The sequence below is a fragment of the Anas acuta genome, chromosome 1 (genome assembly GCF_963932015.1).
Source record: "Anas acuta chromosome 1, bAnaAcu1.1, whole genome shotgun sequence".
NCBI classification, from domain to species: domain Eukaryota; kingdom Metazoa; phylum Chordata; class Aves; order Anseriformes; family Anatidae; genus Anas; species Anas acuta.
The window spans coordinates 161917463-161941466 of NC_088979.1; the positions used below are offsets into that span (position 1 = coordinate 161917463).

At 40.9% G+C, this 24004-nt stretch overlaps 1 protein-coding gene across 1 annotated transcript in view; it reads right to left on the bottom strand.

The window, feature by feature from the left end:
• PLBD1 (phospholipase B domain containing 1) overlaps positions 1-22548 on the bottom strand; it is a 37219-nt gene extending 14671 nt beyond the window's left edge. The window contains exons 1-5 of the mRNA XM_068668993.1: positions 22388-22548; positions 14831-15050; positions 7902-7985; positions 5851-5989; positions 256-420 (exon numbers count right to left, since the gene is read on the bottom strand). Coding sequence (XP_068525094.1) covers positions 256-420; positions 5851-5989; positions 7902-7985; positions 14831-15050; positions 22388-22466 — 687 coding nt within the window. The 5' untranslated portion in view covers positions 22467-22548. The remainder of the gene's footprint in view (positions 1-255; positions 421-5850; positions 5990-7901; positions 7986-14830; positions 15051-22387) is intronic.
• Between the last annotated feature and the right edge of the window lie 1456 nt (positions 22549-24004).

Consider the following 24004-nt stretch of genomic DNA (forward strand, 5'->3'; position numbering starts at 1 on the left):
CCCAGTAATTCTAATAGCTTTTTCACTGTCATTCTCTGTGGTTTTTATTTTTGTTGTTTCCCCTCCCTCCAAACACCAGTGACCAAAACTGGACCCAGAATGCCATGGAGGTACAAATGGTAACTACATAAAAGTGCCTTGATCAACAAGGGTCTCTTCAGGCACATGCAATATGAACAGTGAAGACTACAGAAACACAGACTCATGGCATTTTGAATCAACACAATCGCTGGAGCTGAATTTCTTAGTGCTCACCTTGATGAGTGCAGAGCAGTGACCCATATCCCACTGGTATTTCCCATGGCCTCCTGCATCCACATTGCATTGTCCGCTCCTCGTAGAATACTCAAATAATGCAGGAATGAGGTCCAACAGGTCTCCAACTGCATTCAGAAACTGGACATCAAAGACGCTCAGGGGCTGAAGAAAGAGAGAAGAGACCACAACAAACACTTTCAGACAGAAGCATCAATCAATAGAACTCAGCTGTTAAGAACTTTTTCCTTCTCAAAGCAATCTTTTATATTTTCTGCAAAACACCTGTTCACAAGACCCAAATGCTAAAATTCAGTTTGGAATGAGGCACTTATGTATCTTTAAGTGTCTGGCCCTTGTAGTGACATTACCAATGCTAACACTGCTGAGGACAAAAAGGAGATGCTATAGCAGTAATTTAGGAAACCTTGTGTGTCTTTGCCAACAGCATATTACATATTATGGTATATCTACTGTTACTGTTATCCCACAGTAACAAGATTTTTTCCCCCTATTTATCTAGATGCCTTTGAAAAGCCTTATATTAGCACACATTCAGGCGAGCTCTTGGATTTTTATTTTTTTTTTTTTTAATAAAGACTGCAATTAAAGATCCTCATGTCTGAGAAGGAGGAAACAAATGAAGGAAGTGAGATAGATACATTAACAGTACTAATCAAGCATGGAACAAGCTGAAGAGAGGAAGTCAGTCAAAAGGCATTCCACTACAGGATTTCAAAAAACCCTTATGGTTAGAGAGAGCCATGGTTAATTATGCACAGATCATTTTGCAATCTTCAGCATCCTCTCTTTCAATGCCTCTTCAAACATAAAACCTTAACAGTGGTCTAACCTCAGCCTTCAAGGACCGTTTTCTAACTCTTTCCTGTTCTTGCTTGCACCATGCTTTTAGTTAAGGCAAGGCTTAAGGAAAAGACAGAATACACATCATTGTAGCATTATGATTAGTAATTTTAGAATGGAATGTAATCATAGAGCAAAGAAATGTGTTGCTTGCAATACAATTTGCTGTTAGTAAACCACAAAGCTGAACAAACCCCAATAAAAGGGAGAAAAGGTCAAGCAAAAAAAAATAAACAACTAAAACTACGTACCATGAAAGGCCCTAACAGCAACTCTAGTTTGAGGGAAAAAAATCCAAAGCAAATTTGAACATATGTTACACTGCTCTAGCTCATCGTATTTTTGCTGTCATAAACAGGGACCAGCAGAGGCCACAACTGATAAAAATCAAGGGATTTACCTTTGGATAGTTTTAAGCAACTCAGTGGTATGAATCATTTGCAAACAAGTCCCAGCAACTGCTATCTTACTAGAATCCATACAGACAGACTTGCTGCAGTTTCAGCACTTTTTTCCCCCATCCAGCCATACTAAAAAGACTGCAAGCCAAACACACTGTGAGGCAAGGCTGTTTTCCAGTGTTTAATTTACAGCCATAACTGTTACAGAAAAGTCAGGCAGCAAAGTAATGAGTGAACATTACCACCACGAGGGGGAGGAAATAGGATTGCGTGTGAGAATGCTCAGCCAGCCTTCAGACATTTTCATTGTTCTTTCTATCCATTTACTACCACTCCATGTTCTCCTCCATAAAACCTGCCTTCATAGTAATATCTACTGACACTGCTACAGCATCACTTGGAATTGTCTATATACTTGAAAAGTTTCCTACTTATGTGCTATATTGTGGTCCTTACGAATTTAAAAAAAATAAAATCATTAAATACCAGGAAATCCATCCAAACCAGAACAAAGGTACTATGTAAGGAAGCTAACAGCATTATAACCACAGAAAGCTGGAAGGAAAGACCCTTTTGAACAAAACAGCAAAGATTATGTAAATTCTTAGTGTTCCACTGGGTGAAATTGCTTTCTCCCAAAGCCAGGCAAAACAAAAGAGGAACTAGGTTGCTAAGTACCCATCAGAGTTCTGTTTTCATTCCCCTTTTGAGAGGTAAACAAGATTAATTCCAATATATTTCCAAGAACTCATGACTTAGCTTTGCTAGGATAAATCTGGTTTTGTCTGATGCTAAGTGACATCAGAGAAGTCCGACATGCTTAGTGCACAGAGCTTCTCACTAAAACAATGCATTCAAACAGGAGACTCAGGCATTTGCAGTGTATGCCAAATCTGATTTCAGGAGCAGCCTGATAAATCTTCCTCCCACCAGGCTGAGAGCCCCAGCTGGGGAACGAGTACACCTGATTTTCCAGGGTATATGGAGAAGTCTTCCCTATGAGAAGATCATCTAAGGCCACCAGCAAGAATTACATGAGTGTACACCATAACAAGTACATAATATAGGGCATATTATAACCTCTTGTCATCCACGTTCCCTCATCTCACATAGCATTGTAAGGAAAACCCTGGTATGCATGGTTTACATCCCGAAGAAGAGTAAATGAATGCACTAAAATGACAAGCAATGAGGTGATATAGCCATGACATTAAAGTCCTTTAGCTAGAATATGTTGCATATCCTCTGAGATATCCTGAAAAGCGAGAAAGATCAAATTGAGTTTTCCTTTCCCACTGTAAACTTACCATCAGCTTGAAGGAGAAAAACTTAGAAAAGTCAGCAGATAAGAAAACAAGTCTTAAATGCGTGTCTACACGGTATAATAACATAGACTAGTCAGTCTGAAACAATTGCTTTCCAATGACCGCCCCATGCATGAGCATTCTCAATACAAAATAAGGAAGTACAAATAGAGAGCTGTCCTGGAATCATTGTAGTATTTAAAACTCTTACACCTCCTTATTCAAGAGTAATTTCCCTGTGTGGACAAGCCCAAGATTAATCACAGCGTTGGTAGAGCATTAGGCAGATGAAAAGCCTTAATGTTCTTTGGGTGCCCCTCCTTCAGAAATCATCCTGACAAAAGGGTTGGGTTTGTTTACTGGATATAAAATGTTGCTAAACCAGATGGAATAATTTCACACTTTAACATGAAAATGTATTCATATTTTGACATCATTATTAATGATACCGGTAAACATCAAATTTAAAGTACAGAAATTTACACTACACATTGCCTTCATGCAGATCTTACTGGAAGTATCTACCTAGAACAGCCCTGCAGGATGTTGTTTAATGCAATTAAAAATAATAATAATAAAAGAAAGAACAGTCCACTATTATACATATGCTCCATATATAAAAGAATAAAAGCTACATACTAATGCTACTATTAAACAGTTCTGAGTCCAAAACAATTTTCTCTATAGTACGGCCTGGTTATTTGTGGCAGATAATGGTTCTACAATGTTCAGGTGAGGCAATCTTGAAGCTGGGAAGGAAAAGAGGACACATTTCTGAGTGACTTTTATCTATACTCACACAATTCAACATTCATTTAAGCACTATGTGGATGTGGCATAGTTTCAACCTACCACACATTGTACAGGACAATGCAAAGACAGATCTTTTCACATGTCTTCACCACATAAGCACACATCTGTTAGTCCACCAAACGTAAGACTTCAAACACTTGCAAGTTCAAAAAGTGTACAAAGTGCAAATAAAAGTCCTTGGCACATGAGATGGGTAAGACTAAAAGCAGCTTAGCTATTCATACAGCTCTTGTTCCCATTCTTCCAAAGAAAAAATAGTTTTGTTCAACTTCACCCAGTGCTCAGTGTAGAAATTCACAGTCTTTGCAAATACAGACCCTTTTCTCCATGCTCTTTAGATCCTTTAACCTATCCTCAAAGAAATCTTTAAGATCTTTATTTCCTGAAAGGGATTCAAAACGGTAGTAAATACATACACAAACAGCACTTATGTGGCTTACTCTCCTCAAAATATTCAAAAAGAAACATGATATGCAACAAGCGGAATTTCATGTACTTTTGCAGTGTTGTCAAGTATCACCTTGATGCCAAGGAAAAACAAACGTCTAGGTGAAAATACAGCTCTCCAAACCATACTCAGAAGTAAGAGACTGATGTTAACTTTCTAGCTCTGGCAGACAGACAAAACTTCAGTGCAAGTGACAAATATGCATGGAAAATTTTTGGTCCCATATATTTTTATTCAAAGCAAACAAATTTAGCTTTGGGCACTATTATCTATGAAAGAAAAAGGAAGGAGTGGAAATAATTCCCACCATCTGCTCCAGGCACATCTGGGAAAAAGAAGTATTTTATATAATATATGTGTGTATATGTACATGTGTCTGTGTATATATATAGACACATGCATGATATCCACTGCATATAACTGAAGAATAAAGGACACGGTTATTTCAGACTGAACCATGTCTGAATTTTCCTTAATTTTCCTTAATTTTCCTTAAATGCACCATTGTATAGGTGTGCTGGTGACATGCCCTGTCTGAAAGAGGATCAGAATGATTTGGTCACTTCAGAGGGCAGTGATTTTTAATACCAAACACAGACATAAATGAAAACACACTGCAGGTAGGATGTTCCTGTCTATTTCAAGAAAATAGCTCAGATACAAGCTAGTTCTTTTCCCGTCCATCTGCATCTAAAGGATTCCAAAGCAGACAAAAAAAATGATGAACCTTGCAGGGCTCTACAGTTATAGATGCTGTGAAAAGGAATGAATGAGTTATTTTCCTAGAAAGTCAAGGTTTCTTAATAAAATCCCTATAATTCTGACTCAACAGGATGGACCTTTCCAGTACAGTCTTCTCTTTCAGTATGAACTGGTTCCTGCTAATGAAATGTCCAGAATGAGAACTATGCAAGAGATTTTTGCATTTTAACAAAACCTAATTGCTTACAATTCCTTACTACCACCTTCTCTAAATTCTTGGTATGATGAAATCAAGACAAAAAAGGGTCAACTGCAATTACTCAAGTCTTCCCTCTCACAATGAGGAACCAATTAGACGTACTAGACTTATGGGGAAAGCACTATAATTACCGCAGCTCTATTGGAGTTAAAGGAGCTCTGGTATTGCATACAAGCTGATGATCCTGGACACAATTCTATCCAAGTTTAAAAACAACAAGAAAAAATAATTTTCAGAAAAAAAAAAATCAAAATATCACCCCATTTGGCCTTACACAACACTGACCATACAGTTTGCAACAGGAGACTTGGAAAACAGAAAGTGAGACACAATTTAGCAAAGAAAGATATCCTGCAAAATCTAGACTCTTTGAAGCTCTAATGACTGGAAATATGAACAAAAGCTTTAACGCAGTTCCTATTTGCTGATTCATACTGTTGCAGCTACTCTTTATACCTACAGTCATATGCTCAATAACAATTGTAAAGTGAGGACAGCAAACACCTTAGAAGTGTCTGTCCTTCCAACATTCACACTGATACAAAAGCTAACCCCAGTCTAATCAGCAGGTGAGACGCCAAGAGTTCTAAGTCCAGTACAAAGACCTGGGGTGACATGACAGGAGTGCTCAATTACACTACCCGCACTGCACAGCAACTGAAATTTTTGTTGAATGACATGCAGAATGAATACTTGTCACTAATCTTTAAACACACTTTAAAAAAAAAATCAGATTCCTTTTTCCCATCTTCATCTTCTGACATCCCACACCCAACTACTAAAAAAGAGACGTGGTAATCTTACTGTTTGTTTGTGCAGTTTAGCCCACTCGAGGGCTCCCATGTACAGACCATCCAACTGTGCAATAATATAGCCAGCATGCCTCCAAAAGGGGTCATCCTTATTATTTCTGATTTGTTGTCTTGTCCATTGATCTTGTTTCCTGCAGAGGAACAAACAGGTTGGGGTTTTCTTGCTTTTGTTTTAGAGTATAATTGCTATTGCAGGGAAGGGGCAAATGTTGGCCTGCATTATGACCCAGATGACCAAAATCTTCCTAGTGTTTTGAGGCAAATCATGTTTTGGAAATCCAGTAGACATGGATGAAGGTTGTATACTCTGGGTGCAAATATTCAGATCCATGCAATGTACCCTACAACTGTGTGCCTCTACCTCCATACATTGTTTCAGCACCAAAGAGATGGACTCTGCCTCTGTGGGAGACCCACCTATAGCAGATCTAGCATCCCCTTATAGTCACTAAAGAGAAACAAGCATTTGATTGTTCACCTGACCTATTTGCTTTTAAATGCCTACTCTATAAAATAGACTGACTTTTAAAGTCCTTACTTCTCTCCCCTAGGTACAAGTGCAACCAAGGCTTTCTGCTGGCAGTGCTAAAACTTTGCTTAAGAACCACTGCTATTCTCCTCTGAGAAAAAGGTGGGAGGCCAAACAATAATTCTATGTGCCAAATCCAACCAAGAGGTTACTAGTCAAACAACCCAGGTTTACAGCACAAAACAGAAGCTGAACAGACCCAAGGGCAAGAGCAGTCAACATTAGGAGGAACTCGTAGAGTTCCCTCCTTTGCTGCACACAACAAGGAACCTGAATTTTTAGAGTAAGTCAAGACCAGATAAACACAGGACCAGAGACTGTAATCTATCTGGCATTATGTACAGCAAGAAAAAAAAAAAAAAAAGAAGTGAATGAATCTGGCAAGGAAACAAACTCTTCCAGCAGTATATGGCTGATAAAACCAGCCATATTTATCTACCTGAAAGTAAAAAGATACAAGATGTATGTCAGAGGAAACAGGAACATGATCAGAGCATTCACAGCTATGGCTTTCAACACAACACAGTAGCCCATACTGAGACTGCTATAAAATCAAGCAACACAGCAGGAGTCCAGAATACTGGTATTAGAAAAAAAATATATACAAGGCCACCTACTATTGCCCTCTCCATCACAACAATGCATCTTGGGGAATACAGCCGCTGTTATGAGTTATACTGAGGAAACCAACACAAAAAATAGATATGATAGCTACCTCATCTTTCTCACAGAAAGGACAGCAATGCTGAAGGATACAATGATAGGAAGGGAGTGCTAAGAGTTTTTTTCTAATCTGTTTTGATACACTAAAAACAAACTAGATACAAATGCAATAAGCAGAATTAGTCAGATATGTAGCCCCCTTGCTTCAGGAAACTAAACAAGGTAAGATGTAAAAATTAGTCTGCAGACATGACCAAAGTTTCAGAGAAGTAATGGAAGAAAATACAAGTCTAAGGAGACTAATGTAAGTGCTAAATACAGTTGAGTCTCCTAGTACCTGTCCCGGTTCTCCCACCTGTAGCTCCCCAACAGCGTAGCTGCAATATTTGAGCAGAATTACTGTTGATTTATACTGCTGAAGAAAAAAAGGAATCAGGACTTTCGTGATTAGAACAGAATTCACATCAGTGGTATAGTAAACAAAATTCTAACAGTGGAATGAAAGAATGTGTTAAAAAGACTAAGATGCCAAGAGAGCACACTGTTCAGTGTAACATTCAAAATACCAGTTTTTAGAAAAGGATTTTCACTAGAATAAACTTCAGAATTCATTGGTGTTATCCACACCCACTTGCAGTAATAGCTTTAAATATTTCCTTGAAAGAATCAGAATTGGGGATATGACCTTCTTAACAAGTTCAGAATTTTTCCTCACACACACTAATGTCATACAGTCAGTGGAAAAGTAAGCATGTATTTTCTTTCACCTAAGAGAGAATAAAATTGAAAAATCCTTATATACGTCAACCATAAGTCTTGAAGAATTTATTTTCTAAGAACTAAATACATACGCCATGAAATTCTGGACTCCACTTCGAACGGTGGGATTCTTAATTAACTGTGGATACATATTTGCAGCATGGTCATACATATGCCTGAAAGAAAAAAGGTAGTAGAAATTATTTTTTTGCACCTTCCCTTCTTCCTCATCATCCCATTTGTCAGCAGATACTGAGAGCCATGCACCACAAAGTCACATTTATCATGAAATGGTGTCGTATCTTTAAGGCATGTCAAATAGCAATGTTAAAACAAGTATATTGTTTAAATTTAAATCAAAATAAGTCTTTGCTAATGCTTGCTCAAACTGCTCTACAATGAAAAAGAAGCAAGAGTGAGATGGTACAATTTCATAGCAAAACTTCACGTTCACGAAATCTCTGAAGATCAGAACCATCTTTGAAATTCTAGTGCATTAATTTAAAGCATAACAGAAACGGTTTACTGGAGAGCTATTCAATTTGGAACCAAGAGAGCATGGAGATGAGAATATTTGCTGATTGAGTAGTGAGAGAATTTTAGCCTGGTATCTAGGGGAGTTTTTGCTTACCACTGACCACGATCCTTCCTTACATAAGCTAAAAGCCTGTAAGGTGTATGTTAATCCTATGCATTCCCACAGACTCATGACAGCCCTAAACAGATTCAGCTGCATGGAAACCAACATTGTTTCACCCCCACACCCCCCCAAGCCTCCCACCCCCAAGTTGAGTTCAGTTAGCTGTTTCATCCCCATTACCTAGAAGGAACAAAAGGTTGGGTTTCTGTTTGTTTTAGTTGACTGGTTCGTTTGTTTGTATTGAAGTAAAGCACTTTACCTTTCAAGACAAAATTAACTGACAAAAAGAGCTCAGGAGCCCAAAAGTTAACATCGCCCTTCAATTTTAGGTCAAATCTAATTCATGCATCTGATTCACAGAGCTTTTGAATTTTCTCAGTCCATTAATTTTTCCTCCCATTAACATTTCTTAATTTTCAAGTTCAAACTGAGCCAACACTTTTTCAGCTACAGAGTCAAAAAAAAAAAAAAAAAAAAAAAAAAAAAAAACACGGGGAGGAATATTTAGTTCTAGGTGGAATTCAGCAGGAAATTATTTTGCTGAACTCTGGAGTAGGTAGAGCTAGATCAGTCATAAGTAGAATTATCTCCTACCAAGTTCTGAGGGAAAGAAAGCCAAACCAAGAAGCAAATGCCAGCCTCAAGGAAAGAGCATGCTAGCAGGACAGGATTCCCTCTATTAAACAAGGGCAACTTCCTCTGGGAGGAATGCTCTTTCTCCCCAGTTTCTTTCAGAGCATAATTAGAGAATGCACCCAGAGATGACTGAATGGTTTGCTGATGATTAGAGATGCTGATCCACTGACCTTCTTCCTTCTCTTTTTGTCCCCTGCCCCAACCTCAGCTGTTTAAGCACAACTTGATTGCATGACCCTTCCGTTTCTTATGTCAGCTCTGGTAACCCTCTGGCTACCCAGTCTAATTGGTCTGCATACATTCAAGCAAAACCCTAACCCAACAAAAAAATGTAAATAGTAAAAAAATGTAAATTATTTTTCTGGCAGTTTATACCTTGAATTAGGTTTTTATGCTTGTTTAAGCAAGAGAGGTGGTATACAAATGCAACTTTCTGCTATGTTAGTAAGTGAATCAACATGAAAGTGCTTGATCAGTGCCTGGGCAGATATAAGTGAGAGGGGTTGGATCTGGGGAACTCGGGCAAGAGAGGGGAGTGCTCAGTAGCTTCACACCATCACACCTTTCAGGAAACTCTAGCTACAGTACCAATTTTAGTTCTACAGTTAGCTGTTCTCCCATTTATCACAAGACTACATGCAATGATCATAACCTATTTCTTGAAGTAGACAAAGCTGAAGAAACTGATCAACATTCTGCACCCCTGCAGTCACAAGAAATTTGGCAAATAAGAATTTTAAGTAATTTTAGGAAGGAAATCATAGCATAATTTATGCCATACTACAAGACAGAGTTCTGATGGCACTAGAAATGGGGAGGAAATAGCAGAAGACAGTCCATCTGGCAGATGGTCTTTCAGGGACAAGACCAGATTAAGAGGATAAAACCAGCCAGGATACTACTCTGATCAGACTTCTAGGTTCAACTGTCAGCCATACTCTCTTCATTTGGTGCACTTGAAAGGTATGCAACACAAGGCAGATTTTATACTTGTATCATCTTTAAGCAGAGATAACCAGAGTAGAGAGTGGATTGGTTCAAAATCAGGGAACTGAAAGCAGCTTCTTTAATGGGCTTCCCTCTTGCATATACTAACAGAAGCCAGACAATTCCTGGGATTGACTGATTAATCTTTTAATGCCCAAGATTTTTTCTCCTAAATTCCCTGTGACTTTTTTTCCCTTTAACGTTTCCATGTACGTGGCTTGCATATTTTGCAAGGTATAGGTATTATCCTCCAAAGTAAATTGGATCATTATAGTAAGGTAGTGCTTTGCAACTGTATCTAACAACAAAAACAAGGCAATTACAATACTGGGACAAGAATTCAAAGTCTAAAAACAGCAAAGCACAGCTATGTTCTTCAAATTAGAGAGGAAGATGACAGGACTTGGGTCAGCTGAGGTTGTATCAGAAAAGAGTACAATTAATGTTGCTTCAAATTTAAATACTGCTCTAAGGCACCAAGCACGTCCCAGTTGGGACTGACTAAAAGTATGTGCTTCACATCACTGATCTGGATGTGCTCTGCTGTTGCCCGAGTACAGTGAGGCCTCAGTAACACTGCTTGTAATGGGGGAAGAGAATTCATAACCCAAGAAAAACAGAGCTAACAGCTTTGGCTGGATGTTAGGATTGGACCTTACAAAGAGTCCAAAGACTGGGGATAAAAACAAATGTCTGGCTCTCTAGATACTCAAATTAGATTTATCCTCCCCCTAAGTGTCTTCAAAACAGACAGCTGTTATCTGAATCAGGCACCTACACTAGAAAGATGAATTGTGCTCTAGAAAATGCCTGTTTCTGTCATCACTGGTAGATGGATCTGACTTGCTTAGATATTGCTTTTCATACCACGAACCTAAAAAAACTATAGCAGGCATATATTCTTCCCCAGCAATCTGAGATAAGACAGTCCCAGCATGTCCCGTTTTGATATATATATATTTTTTTAATCCATTTATCTTATATTCTGCTTGGGTTCCTACAAAGGACAAAACATAAGCTCTTAAGAAAGATTTTGACATTCTTATGCATACCATCAAAGGCTTGGCTGTGTCTAGAAGCCTTAATTCACACCCTAGGTGCAATGAAAGAACTGAGCTAGCTGAGAATTCCTGAAGGTCTCCAAATTGCAGGCACTGTCAATCCGGAGCTACTGCTCACCTGACAGCTTCTGCAGGAACCTGCACTTCAAACCGGGATTATACGAAGGAATGTATCCTTCCCATTAACACAACACGTGAGACCAGAGCACTCCCAGGACTTCAGGGTTTCTACAAAGAGATACCTTGGGTCATTTCGGCTTCATGGAGTCATGACCACAAATGGCATTGCCACAAATGGATGAGAGACAGCTGGAGACCTTGGAGTTGTCCAGGTTAAGGTAACAATGTACTGGAGAACACCTCAATTACCACACATACCTCGTGTAATCACCTTGGACAGCTGTACCAGAGCCACTCATGGTGGCAGTGCTCATACAGACAAGCGACTTAAGCCTCATCACTCTGGTAGTTAAGTGGTTGTTGATGCAAATAAAGTCTAGAACACCATCAAACACGTCGTTACACTCTTCCTTGCTGTTACCAGGACAGATGAGTCCCTAAAAAGGAAGGTTGAGCTGCGTGCAGCTACTGTGTGCATTGATGCGTGCAAAGGCAGAATGAGAGTGTTTAGAGACTCCTTCTCATACGGGAAGTCATGACGGTGCTAGAGAGCTTCCCTGGAGACAAGCTGCCAGGCTGTCTGATAGCAACAGGTTTACAGTCTGAGAGTGCTGGTTACCTGTTTCACTGCAGGAGAATTGTGTAAACACCCCAAAGAAAAAAAATCTTCCTGCATGTGAGTTAGGATTCTGTGACCCTCCAGACAGGATAAAAGAGAAACAGAATTCTGAGAGTAATCTTTTAACATGTGCAGACTTAGTGAGTTTGCTTCTCTGTGCTTCAAAAAGTGTCAAATCCACTGTGTAAGAGAACTTTATTGACTTGCAGTTTACTGAATAAAAACACCAAGATTGTACACCTAAAAGCTGAAGTAATAGGTCCGCTGTCTTCTCAAGGGTCAGAGGATTCATTTTCGCTCCTTAGCTGGAGCATTTTCAATAGATATTCTTAGCTTCAAAGAGAAGTCCTTTTATCCAAAATAGCTTCACAAGACAGAAAATGCTTATATTCATAACCTCTTTGAGAAATATATTTCCACTGCATTTTCCATGGTACAATGGGGCAAAGATAGCCAAAAAAAACAGATGGTACATATAATATATGATAGTCATTTTAGAGATGGGAAGCATTTTCAGGCTTTGCACTGTCAGAGAATTTCTCAGTATGTTTTCTGAGGAGACCTTTTTGAGAAAATCAAGGCTTTGGCTACTTCTGGTTTTGCATCTTAACCCTTCAACTTCAGACTTCAACTCCTTTAAAACAAGTTAAGTTCCCCACTTCACTTAAAAGCCCAAGTCTCAAAACATACTTCTCCAACCTCTTCCTTGACAGAAACCCTTAAACTCTTTTCTTTCTTTAAGACCTCTGTTTGTTATTATTTCTGCTACATCTAACTCTCTATGATGGGCCATTTAGTGGCAGAGCTGATAGCCCTGCAGTAGCAATGGCTGGGGGAGGGAGGGGAAGGAGGAAGAAAATCCCCTCTCCTAAACCTAAGCATAGACATCAGATCATGTTAGACACTGTTTCACATTCAAGCTATGTTTAAAGGAATGGGTATATAGTTAAGAGTGTTTAAAAAGTCAGCAAGGAAGACTTACATATCTACTATGGAGGCACTAGTAGACCAGAAGTGTGTTTTTTAAAATATAAATTTGTCATCTGATTAGTCTTAGTATGGATTGGGCTGTTCTACGTACTATGACAAAACTTATGTTTAATCACTGAAAGATGAGTACACAAAGACACTGAATAAAAATCTGTCAAGTAACACCCAGTTGTAAGGAAACTTGGAAGACTGAGGGGAGATCTAATTGAAGTATATAAATATCTGAGGGTAGGGTGTTGAGAGGATGGAGCCAGCCTCTTTTCAGTTGTGCCCACCAACAAGACAAGAGGCAACAGGTACAAACTGAAGCACAGGAAATTCCAGCTGAAATGAGGGGGTATTTTTTGACTGTGATGGTGACAAAGCACTGGCACAGGCTGCCCAGAGAGGTTGTGGAGTCTCCTTCTCTGGAGATATTCAAAACCCGCCTGGATGCCATCCTGCGCAATGTGCTCTAGGTGATCCCTGCTCGGCAGTGGGGTTGAAGTAGATGATCTTCAGAGGTCCCTTCCAACCTCAGCCATTCTGTGATTCTGCAACAATATTCTCATTTAATGCCATATGTAGTTTACATAAACTGTCTAAGTAGTCCATAGCAATAACCTCTCATGCAAATAATCTAAAAACACATATCCAGATCTCTCATGTACTTCATTCTCTTTCCTGCCTGGGATAAATGCTGTGCACTCAGAACTCTAAGATTCCCCTTCCCCCTCCCCCAAAGTGTTTTCTTGATCAACAAATTATGCTGTATTGCATTTCTGTCATACTGTAAAAATCTTGTCCAGAGACCTAGCTACCTCTCCAGTAAAGTCTACTAGAGTCACATTAATATATGATACAATCAGTAAACTATCCTTAAATCTTAACTGATCTTAAAATGCCTTACTATTCATTAAATTGATATCATCTGGTCCAGAAGCCATACTTGTCAACTGTTTGACAGAAAACTTTCCCTTGCTGGACTGTTCAATGCAGCTTATGGGTATTTCAGTGTTCTGGAAGAAAGGATGGTGAAGGCAAATTCCTGTCACAGCATCTATCATAAGCATCTCTCAACTGTTCCCCAGGCACACAACAGAACTTAGTCTTAGTAAAAGAAAAATTCTTAAGTTCATAGAGGAGAAATAGAGCCTTTTCCAACAATCCACATGTCATGTGCTTAGTCATACCACCAGCTATATCCCACAAATTCTGCCTTCCTGCTTAGTAACGGAAGGAACTTAAAAAGAACAGAAAAAGCTTGTCTGGATTCATAACATGCACAAAACAGTCAGTTTTCACAGATTTGCATTGTGGGAGTGTTTCAGTCCCTCATTCATTTTCCACAGGGCTTTCAGGAGTACAGTGACCCTTCTAGACATATACCAGTCTACCTCCTGGCCTTTCAGTGTATCAGCCTCTTTTTTTTTTTCCAAAAAAATTTTGTCCAGGAGAGATAAAACTCCCCATGTTATGAAGCTTCAGCATCTGTTCTCCCCAGTAGTTTCTTGACAGCGCTTGCTGAAAAAGTCCCTTAAGGAAGCCCTGCAGCCTTTGCTTCTCCCTGACTGATCTGCTCTCAATTCTCTCATCTATTGGTCAGTCACCTACCTCCAGGCTGGGGAAATAACTATTCTTTCTGCTACCCCTTTTGTAATTATTTACAACACAAGGCTTACTCACATCATTACACATATGCTATTCTGTGATTACATTACTTAACCAGAAATATTGATGCAGTACTCATTGTTCTCACAAAAGTGAGAAGAGAGCCTGCAGGATGAGAAGGCAACACAAGGCAGAAACCACATCTTGATACTGTAAAGAAGATGCTGTATCTCATACTTGTTACGAATCAAAAGAACAGCACACAACCACAGAAGTGTATGGCTTAAGTGGATAGGAATGAAGGGAAAGGAAAAACAAACACAGTCACAGAAATCCACTGGAAGTGTCATAAGTTGAGTTGCTTCCTGAGGTACTTACGGAGCTGTGAGATAGCCTTCCAAAAAGCCAGCTGCATACATGATGTCTTCATTGCTTAAGGTCTTATGGCCATAGCCTGCTCTGATCTCCAGAACTCCCCAACCTGTTGTCTGTATAGTGTTGTTGTAGAAGCCATAGGCATCTCCGTTCCTGTCCAGTGTATTCCTGACCTGCAGTGTTTTTTGAGCTTTATTCCAGTACACAGTTGCGTAACGGATTTCTATGGCCAAGAAGAAAGAAGGCAAGGGAAACAAAAACAAAGACAAGGGAAATTAGTGTTGCAATAAACCTGAAAAGCAACAAGTACTATAGGAACTTCATTTTACTTAGACACTGATGACTGTTACAGTGCCCGCCAATGGGAGCACTGTTACAGGGGTTGGAGAAGTAGTTGCAACAAGCACAGAAGGTTTCACTTTAAGCCTGGTAGCTCTAACCCAGGTCTCAAAGAGCCCAGGCAGATATTATTAAACAGCCACATGAAGATTTATGCAATAGAGCAGAATGGGTTGGTCGACCACCCTTTTGGAAGCCTCACTCAGTCTCTGTAGACTGAGAACTACCAAAGTAGTTACTGCAAAGCAAGATTAAAACAAGGGAAGAATGAGTAGGTATTTCCTCTCCAACGGTGAAATGCTATGACAATATTTTGGCAATTTAAAAAAGTTAAATTTGGTAACTTTCCAACACAGTTGATTCCACCATGGAAAGAAACACCGATGTTAACATACTGAGAAGTGGTATGAGAACCAACTAGAGTTTTACCAAAAAAGTTTACAGTTAAATATTCTCATGTTACTCTTTTGGAAATTATCTAGGACTCTTTCAGTCTAAAGTTCCACCATAGCTGAGTCTTGACATAAAATTCAAAAAAGTATTTCCTTACCTGGCCCAGAAGAAACCCTGGATGAATCTCACTGAAAGCAATTTTAAAAGATGGCATGCCTGATCAATTACTAATGATTATAGCTACTATCAACTTAATTTTCTACTTAAAGATTCAAAAGACAAGTTGTTTTTTTAAACTTTCTGGGCAGCTGATCCTGGAGATGGTATTGCCCAACAGGAGCACTAGAACTTAGTGGATCACAGACTGAACACGCAAAGCACACAGGTATGCAAACCTTTCTAAGGCACACAATACCTATCCCCCAGCTGGAATAGAATCAATATCAAGTTGTAAAGGAACAGAAAAGAATGTCATTAGACTTCCAGAGTTCTACTAGGGCTGCTGTTTAGCAAACATTCTTAATGATTTGGGTTTTAATCCCAGTGAACTGAAGAATTAAGAATTATTAAGAATTAAGAATTATTAAGAATTAACAGCTTTCAGAAAAACCTCTAATCATAGAATCACAGAATGCTTTGGGTTGGAAGGGACCATAAAGACCACCCAGTTCCAAGCCCCTGCCATGGGCAGGGACACCTCCCACCAGACCAGGTTGCCCAAAGCCCCATCCAGCCTGGCCTTGAACATCTCCAGGGACGGGGCATCCACAGCTTCTCTGGGCAATCTGTGCCAGGACCTCAACGCCCACATTGTGAAGAATTTCTTCCTTACATCTAACCTAAACCTACTCTCCTTTAGTTTAAAACCATTCCCCCCTTGTCCTATCACTGCACTCCCTGATTCAAATCCCTCCCCAGCTTTCCTGTAGGCTGCTTTTAGGTAGTAGAAGGTCACTGTAAGGTCTCCCCGGGGCCTTCTCTTCTCCTGGCTTCTCTTCTCTCTCACCCCCTTCTATGAAGAGTTCTTACATGAGTCTATTTGGAGATGAAGTCACTTCAGGGACTTAGAACACAGTGTTTAAAAACATGTTTTATTATCTGCCAGGTACTGAGTCTATTTAAAGGACTGAGACATGACAGACCTTAGAAACCTCTTCAGGCTGCAATAACCTCACTTTTCTGTTGCCTTCTTAACTATTTTTTAGTAATACATGACGTAATCCCTGATTTAGTTTAAGTGTAAACATGGGAATTGCTCACACTGCAAACTCCACAAAAAGGAGAGCAAGATGATGTGGCTTATCACTGGAAACAGACAAAGGCCATCTTAAAAGCTAAAACTCACAAGAGCACAGAGGACAGGGAAAGTAAGGTCCTGTGAACAAGTGGTGCAGGGGTCACAGCACAGAGCACAAAGAGCCCGTCCAGCAGTAAAGGGCAAAGCTGACTCCAAGCAAAGCAGCCTTCTGCATAGTAGAGAAAAAAAGACAGGTTGTGCTCAGTACAGACATCTGAGGAACAGGTAAAAAGAACAAGGACAAAACAGGGGAAGAGAAAGATGCTCTCCATAAGTGGGGGTTACGCAAGCAGTCAAGAGGAATCAGGGCAGCTAGGTGTTTTTATCAGTGCCCACAGACTAGGTAGGCATGCCAAAGAAAACTTCTGCCTAAAGCAAAATAGCTGTTGTTTTCTTAAAAAAAATTAAAAGTACTGTTCAGTCTGTGTTGCACTGGCATCAGAGACAGATGTACCTTGAACAGACGTACTGTAACATGGGAGGCTTGTTTCTTTGTTTTATTCTCTGCCACAGCATGAAGACTCAGAGCTGTTTTCAGAAGGCAGAACAAACTTCAAAATTACCCTTGGAGTTTGCCCTGACCCTAAATTCTCTACACAAAGAATTTAAACTGCAGAAAATCAGGACTGGAAGAGGATGTGAGAGAAATAACAGCATGAAAATACACAATGATTTGCAACAAAGGCAGAGGCCTTTAGAGGAACAGAATGAGGTATGTGCTGTACATGTGGCAGGCACAAAAACAATGCTGGAAGACACCATCTTCCACTACTGATTTTTTTTTTTTTTTTGGCAGCTACTCATGTGATTTCACCTCATTCATTTTTGTGTCAGTTTCTGACAATCTAACAGGTCTGGTCTAACATGCCAAAATGCCTATAAATAGACGTAGCAACTTCATATATATTATATAAATATATATTACTTTATAACAATTACTGTATGGTTATAAAAGTTTTTATATTGCTACAGATGCAGTTGAAATTGCAAGCTTATAAATCGCTGTACACTTAAAACCAACTTCCAGTACCACGTAACCAAAGCATTTCCTATTACAATTTTAATCTGTGTTCATCTAATCTAACAGAACTACCTTTAGCAAGAAAACCATCCAGAACTGAAAAGCATAGTAGAATATAGATATCTAAGAACCAACTGCATGCTTCCAAAAAAATCCCATGTGTCTCTCACAACAACGTGAACCTTTATCTAGAATAATGCTGGCATTTTATATTTATTTTTGAAAGGTGATGCAGAGACCCTAACATTTCTTATCCCAGCAACTGTATTGGTAAGACCTTACAGATGAACCAAATGCAATGTCTCCATGAATCCATGATGGAAGGATGATTTCTAGAAGATTTAGACTTCCCCGTCTGTAGCAGAGAACACTGGGAAATTTCAACTTATTTCCTGCTCTCAGGACTCGGAAGAGCAGAAATTACTGTGGTAATTTAGGGTAATTCCATACCTGTATTGCTCAGAAGGGTTAACCTGAGTAAAAAGCAGAAGCAGACACTATTTATTGCAATGAATGACTCAAAGTCCCTGCGGACTGGGTAGGTCAGTGGAGTCACTCTTTCTCTCAGTGTAACAAGCAAGTCAGAACTGCGTAGCATTGGCAACGCACAGCTCCACCACAGCCACCAGTGCGCTGCATGACAGCGGATAGAAGTGATGAAGTGCAATGACAAAATAAGCCTATAAATACGTAAGTGTTCCTTCTCCTTCCCGCAGGCAGTAGGAAATGGGAAAAGCCTTTCTGGAAACTGTGGGGGTTGGAACTGGATGATCTTTGATGATCCTTTCAACCCCAACCATTCTACGATTCTGTATTTTTGCCAAATAGGGATCCAGAAATAGGACTACACTTGGCAGAGTGCTGGAATTTCTTCAACATGTGAGAGGTATTTTGCAAAGATTATACCCTGAATAATGGAAAAATGAAGTTTCAGATGTAGTTAGGAAGTGGTGGTATCCTTGGCATTTCAAACTGAAAAACAAGTCCTTTCTCTACCTTTTTGGCTCAATACAGGCATTGCCAAGGTTACGTTAAAAGTAGAGCTTGTCTTTCAGTGGCAGATGCAGAATGGAAATACATACACACTTGAGAGAATACTGAAAAAACAATTACTGAGGGGACAGAGACAAGATGAAACAAGGTGGAAGATGCTGTGAAGAGGATATGAAAGAGAAGCATTAACTTTCAGTGAAAGCACAAAATGGGCAGACAAAAAAGAAAAATGCAGCAAGATGTCCCAAACACATTATTTGATAACTGTCACTTACACGTATTAAAATAAATTAAAACTACAAAAATAACATCTGATATGCCTTAAGAACACCTATAATATCCTTTTGAAAATATGCTACAGGTACTTTTCCTCATGGTTTTGCCAACTTTAAGTTGTTTTTAGAACATAATCATGCATCTAGACAGTCTATTTGACCTTGTAATTAGAGAAAATAACAGAACTTCCTTTTCCCTGAAAATAAAACAGCCCCAAAGTTTGGGGATCAGAATTAGTATTCATATCTTTCCATACTCGGAGCAGTAAGTCCATTGACAAATAATGAAGGAAACACTGGGGACATTGTCAATCATGTTATGTATTTGAGGCTACATTTAACAAGCTAAATTAAGTTAGAGTGAACAAGTGCAAATGTCACCTAATAACAGGAAAATCACTGGATTTATCAGCTACTAATTTCAACTTCCATTTTACATGTTTATTTTTATCTCTGGCTTTTGAAAAGTGAAGTGTTTTCATAGAGGTGTTAAGATGCACTTACTAGTTTCAACCTATACACTTTCAACTAAGGAAGCGATCCTTCCGTTTCACTGAGAAGTTTTGCACAACCCAGAAACACAGTAACACTAGCGCAAAGTTGCACACCTCCCATCTTCAGTACAGCCTGCCCTACAACTACTGTTCCGTTAGATGTTTATGTAAATGTTTCAGGTCAGCCAACAACAAGAAACACCTGATCTGATATTTCTGTTTGGTTTTGTCATTTGAGAGAATTTGTCCTATTTTTCCACCAAAATTTCAGAACTATCCTTCTGCTTAGGAAGGTTGTATACCCCTGAAGTACAGCTGCAATTTCACACCACAGTTATGACTGGAATCCATTACAAAATGAACGTTAAGTACTTCAGGACTTCTTTAGAGATTAGCTTAAACCACATAGGAACTTAACGTGAAACCCAGTAATTTTCAATTAAATAACTAAATGCTTTCTTGTTCTGCTTGAATACAAAGCTATTTGCATTTTCTATTCTGCTAACCTTAATTCATCCTATTTCCTCATTCTTTTCAAGTTTAAGTAATTTTTCAATTTGTCTCCAACAGACCTATCATTATTTGAAGCCTAATCCCCTGATTTGTGCTTACATGAGAGAGAGAAGCAATATTCAAATAAGCGAACTGAGATGATTTAGGAGTTTGAATCTTGTATGACTTTCGTGTTCATGAGGATACTTAATGGTAAAACCCAGCTGATACAGACAGCTTGGGTCTCCAGTGTGCATCATGCACAGAGGAAACAAAAACAATACTTTCACAAGTAGCTTCAGTGAACTCTTAGTCCCTGAAGTAATTTTTACCAGAGAATATTCCCCAGAAACAGTTTCCTAATTGTATAATGAAGAATCTCTTCAAGGAGTTCAAAATACTAAAGAACAATGAATGAAGGAGAAATCAGAGATGGGTAGTTCAATGCTGAAGGCCAAATTTATTCTATTAAGTAGCCTAAAGGCATTTCTATTTACTACTTCATAGTCTTCTACCTTTACCTCAATGATGTGAGGAATCAGTCATGTATTAGCTGAAACTACTTCATATCCTACGTTTCCTTTTAATTCCTTTGCACGCTTCATAGTTGACCCTTCCTTCAGTCCTGCTAATGCAGTAATTAAAGTTTTTGCCAATTCAAGTAAGGTTTGAAAAGCAGGTCTCCAAGACGAGATAGGATTGCCCACAAAATGAAGTGCTTGTAATACTTTGGATGTGTTAAACCAGCTGCTACCTAATTTTTCCTTGTTCTGTGGCAATTATTAAGCTAACTAGGAATTTCCTAGAAGACAAGCGGTGAATCCAGCCCTTACAAGCCGCAGAATTCATTAAAAGCAGAGAGATATGCCACCGCTGAGATTTGCTCCCCAACAACCCTACTCTTGCAATCAATACCAGCGGTATCCAGAATTCTCTGTTGGGCATTGTGCTCTGAACGCTGCTGTCACCAACTTTTACTGATCCCCCAGAGGCAGCTTCGCTTTCATATAATCCACACTTGTTCAGCATTTCTTAAATTCCCTCCTTTAGCAATCCTTTTCCGTATCCTTCCAGGTGCTGGGTAACCCATTACATGCGCTTTGAAATTAGAAAAAACAAAAACAACTATCTTCATACATCCCTGCCACTTCTTTTCTAGCACAGTTACGTACCACAGCATGTGTCCATAGTCATAGTGTTTCTCAAAACCCAGGCAGAAACTCAATTTTTAAGCAAGAAGCCAAGATTCTATGGAAGACTATAAAGATCAGCAACACGTGCCATTGTGCCATTTACCAAACTCTGTCTGCATCCAAATTTGGCTCTGGACTGATAGGGGTTACAAGAATAAAGCTCAAAAATCAGGAGGCAGAAAGAGTATGGCATTCCAAGGAAGCTCAGAATTGTTGTGAAAGTTTCAGTCATTGGATTAAGAAGTTTAATTGCAGCCTTATAGCTTTGGCTTAATATATATATTATGTATGTATATGATTTTAAAGAACGGAGAGTATAAAAATAGCATGGAAGTGGTGTTTCTACCATAGAAAACAATGTCAGATTTCTAAACCTTAACCAGACCCTGGCAAATTAATTACTGTAGTGGTAGCACAAGTCTCTCTGGCTGGAAAACACCAGCTGATGCGTAGGTACGAGTTCTGAAACTAACAAAACCAACTGCCGGCAGCCCCAGCCAGCACCAGCCGCATCCCAAGCGGCTCCCGTGCGAGCATCCCGCACCGCCACGGAGCACGGCTGCCAGCCCAAGGCTCTCTCCCATCCGTCGAGCTCACTTTAACTTCCCTCGCCCATTCCGGGACGAGGTTTTGGGAGCCCACGTGAGGAAGCCTGACACCTAGGAGGTGCCGCCGGCACGCCTGGCCCGGCCGGCAGGGTTTGGCCGTGCTCCAGCAGCCCCTGCCCGTCGCCTGCAGCCCCCGCCCCGGCCCGCAGGGACCCTCCGCGGGCTGCGGGGGCTCAGCCCCGGCTCTCCCAAGGGGCGACGACCCCCCGCAGCCGCCTCGCACCTTTTTCTAAGGGGTCACAGTGTGTGTATGCGGGGGCCCCTCACCGCCGGAGCCAGCCCGGGAGGAGCCCGAGGCGGGGCGCGGAGCCCGGCGGCTCCCCCCGTTTCTCGCCGCGCTGCCCCCTGCGCAGCCACCGCACAGCCCCGGGCCGGGCTCCGCTGAAGGGACAGCCCCCCCCCGGCTGCCCGGCACCTCCAGGGCCCGGAGCAGCCCCGCCGTCTCCCCACCTCACCTGCTCGGCCCCCCGCGGCCGCCCACAGGAGGACGAGCCCCCAGCAGCAGCAGCACACGCCGCCGCCGAGCCGGGCCATGCCGCCACCGCCCCGCGTCTCCTCTGGGCACCGGGAGGCGGCGGCGGGACTTTAAGAAGTTCCCTCGCCCAGGGCAGGTCCCGACGCTGCCCCCGCCTCCTCCGGCGCCCGCCCCGGCGCCCCGTGCTGGGGGTGGCCCTGCGGGGGCGAGCGCTGACCCCGAGCCGGTCGCCCCTTGCGGCTCCGGGCTGTGCCGTGGGGTTGCGCTTCCCGGCCGAGGTCTCGCCGCGGTGGCCCGGGGGCTGCGGGGGCCGTTGGGGCCGGGTCGGCCGCCTGCCCCCCGCCCAGCCTCCCTGGCTGTGTTTCAGGCCCCGGGGGTTAGGTTCGGTGAGGGTCGAGGCACCCACCGGCCTCGAGGGGCACCGGGCTCGCCCCGACGGCTGAACCTCCGGGGTTTGCTCCGGTGAGGCCCCGGGAGCGAGGTGGTGTTTGTCAAACCACACACTTGACGAAGAGGAGAAGCAACTTTTGGCCTTCATGGGCCAAACCGCTGTGTGTTTCTGAGCAGAGGAAGGATCCGAGTCCTTCCCTTGGGGTTGATGGTCATGGACCGCTCACTTCCCCTGTGGTCCTTCCCTGCCCCACTGGCTCAGATTGTTTCTGGAAACTTCCCCAGTGTTACTCTACCGCTGTCATAAAACAGCCACATTTAGGACTTTGTGTTCTGGTAATTGTTTAAGATAGTTAAAATTTGATACTGGTGGCCTGTAATAGCCTCAAATTAGAGAGGTGGCATGCCCAGCAGTTTGGGCCAAATAGCAACTCTTGGCCTCAAGCTCTGCACGAGAGCAGTACAACACCACCGGCTGCAGGAACCATTCTATACCCATCACTGTTCAGGGGCACTTTTCAGTAAGAGAAAAGGATGAAACTGAATTCCTTGGGTAGGATTACAACAGGAAAAATAAAAGATTTTTTTTTAAAGGTTCTCTGTGTACAAGAGGTAAACAGCGCTGGAAACCGGCGGCACATGTGAACTAGGATAAAAAGCACAAATACACAATGCTAAAACAAGAGGTGTGTACGGATGTATGGGAAAAACGAAATGGAGACAAGAGGGGAGTCTGACCAAAGCTGCAAAACTCTTGATGTGTATTTTGAAAAATACATTTCCAACTGCTCCTAGCCCAGGGACTCACAGATTGATTATTTATTGATTGATTTGTGAGGTAAGTTCAAATGAGCAGCTGATGATGCAGGCAAAATCCTTTCCACTTGGAGAGCAAAATTACATCTCAGGCAAGATTTTTTGATATAATGTTTCACTGCTTAAAAAAAAAAAAAAAAAAGGAATGGGGACTTTGGTGACAGGTTTCTAATGAAGAGGGCACTTTGATCTAACATTTAATATCAAGATGCAATAATAAGACATTGAATATAAGACAGATTCAAACCAGAAACCAGGTGCAATTTAAAGAGGGTAGTAAAAATGATTTTGTTGTGATTTATGGGTAACAGAAATGTACAGGGACAGAAACAAGTAGAAAAGAACCATGTCAGAAAATTGGTCAATCAACTCAGTGTTAAAGTTATTATTT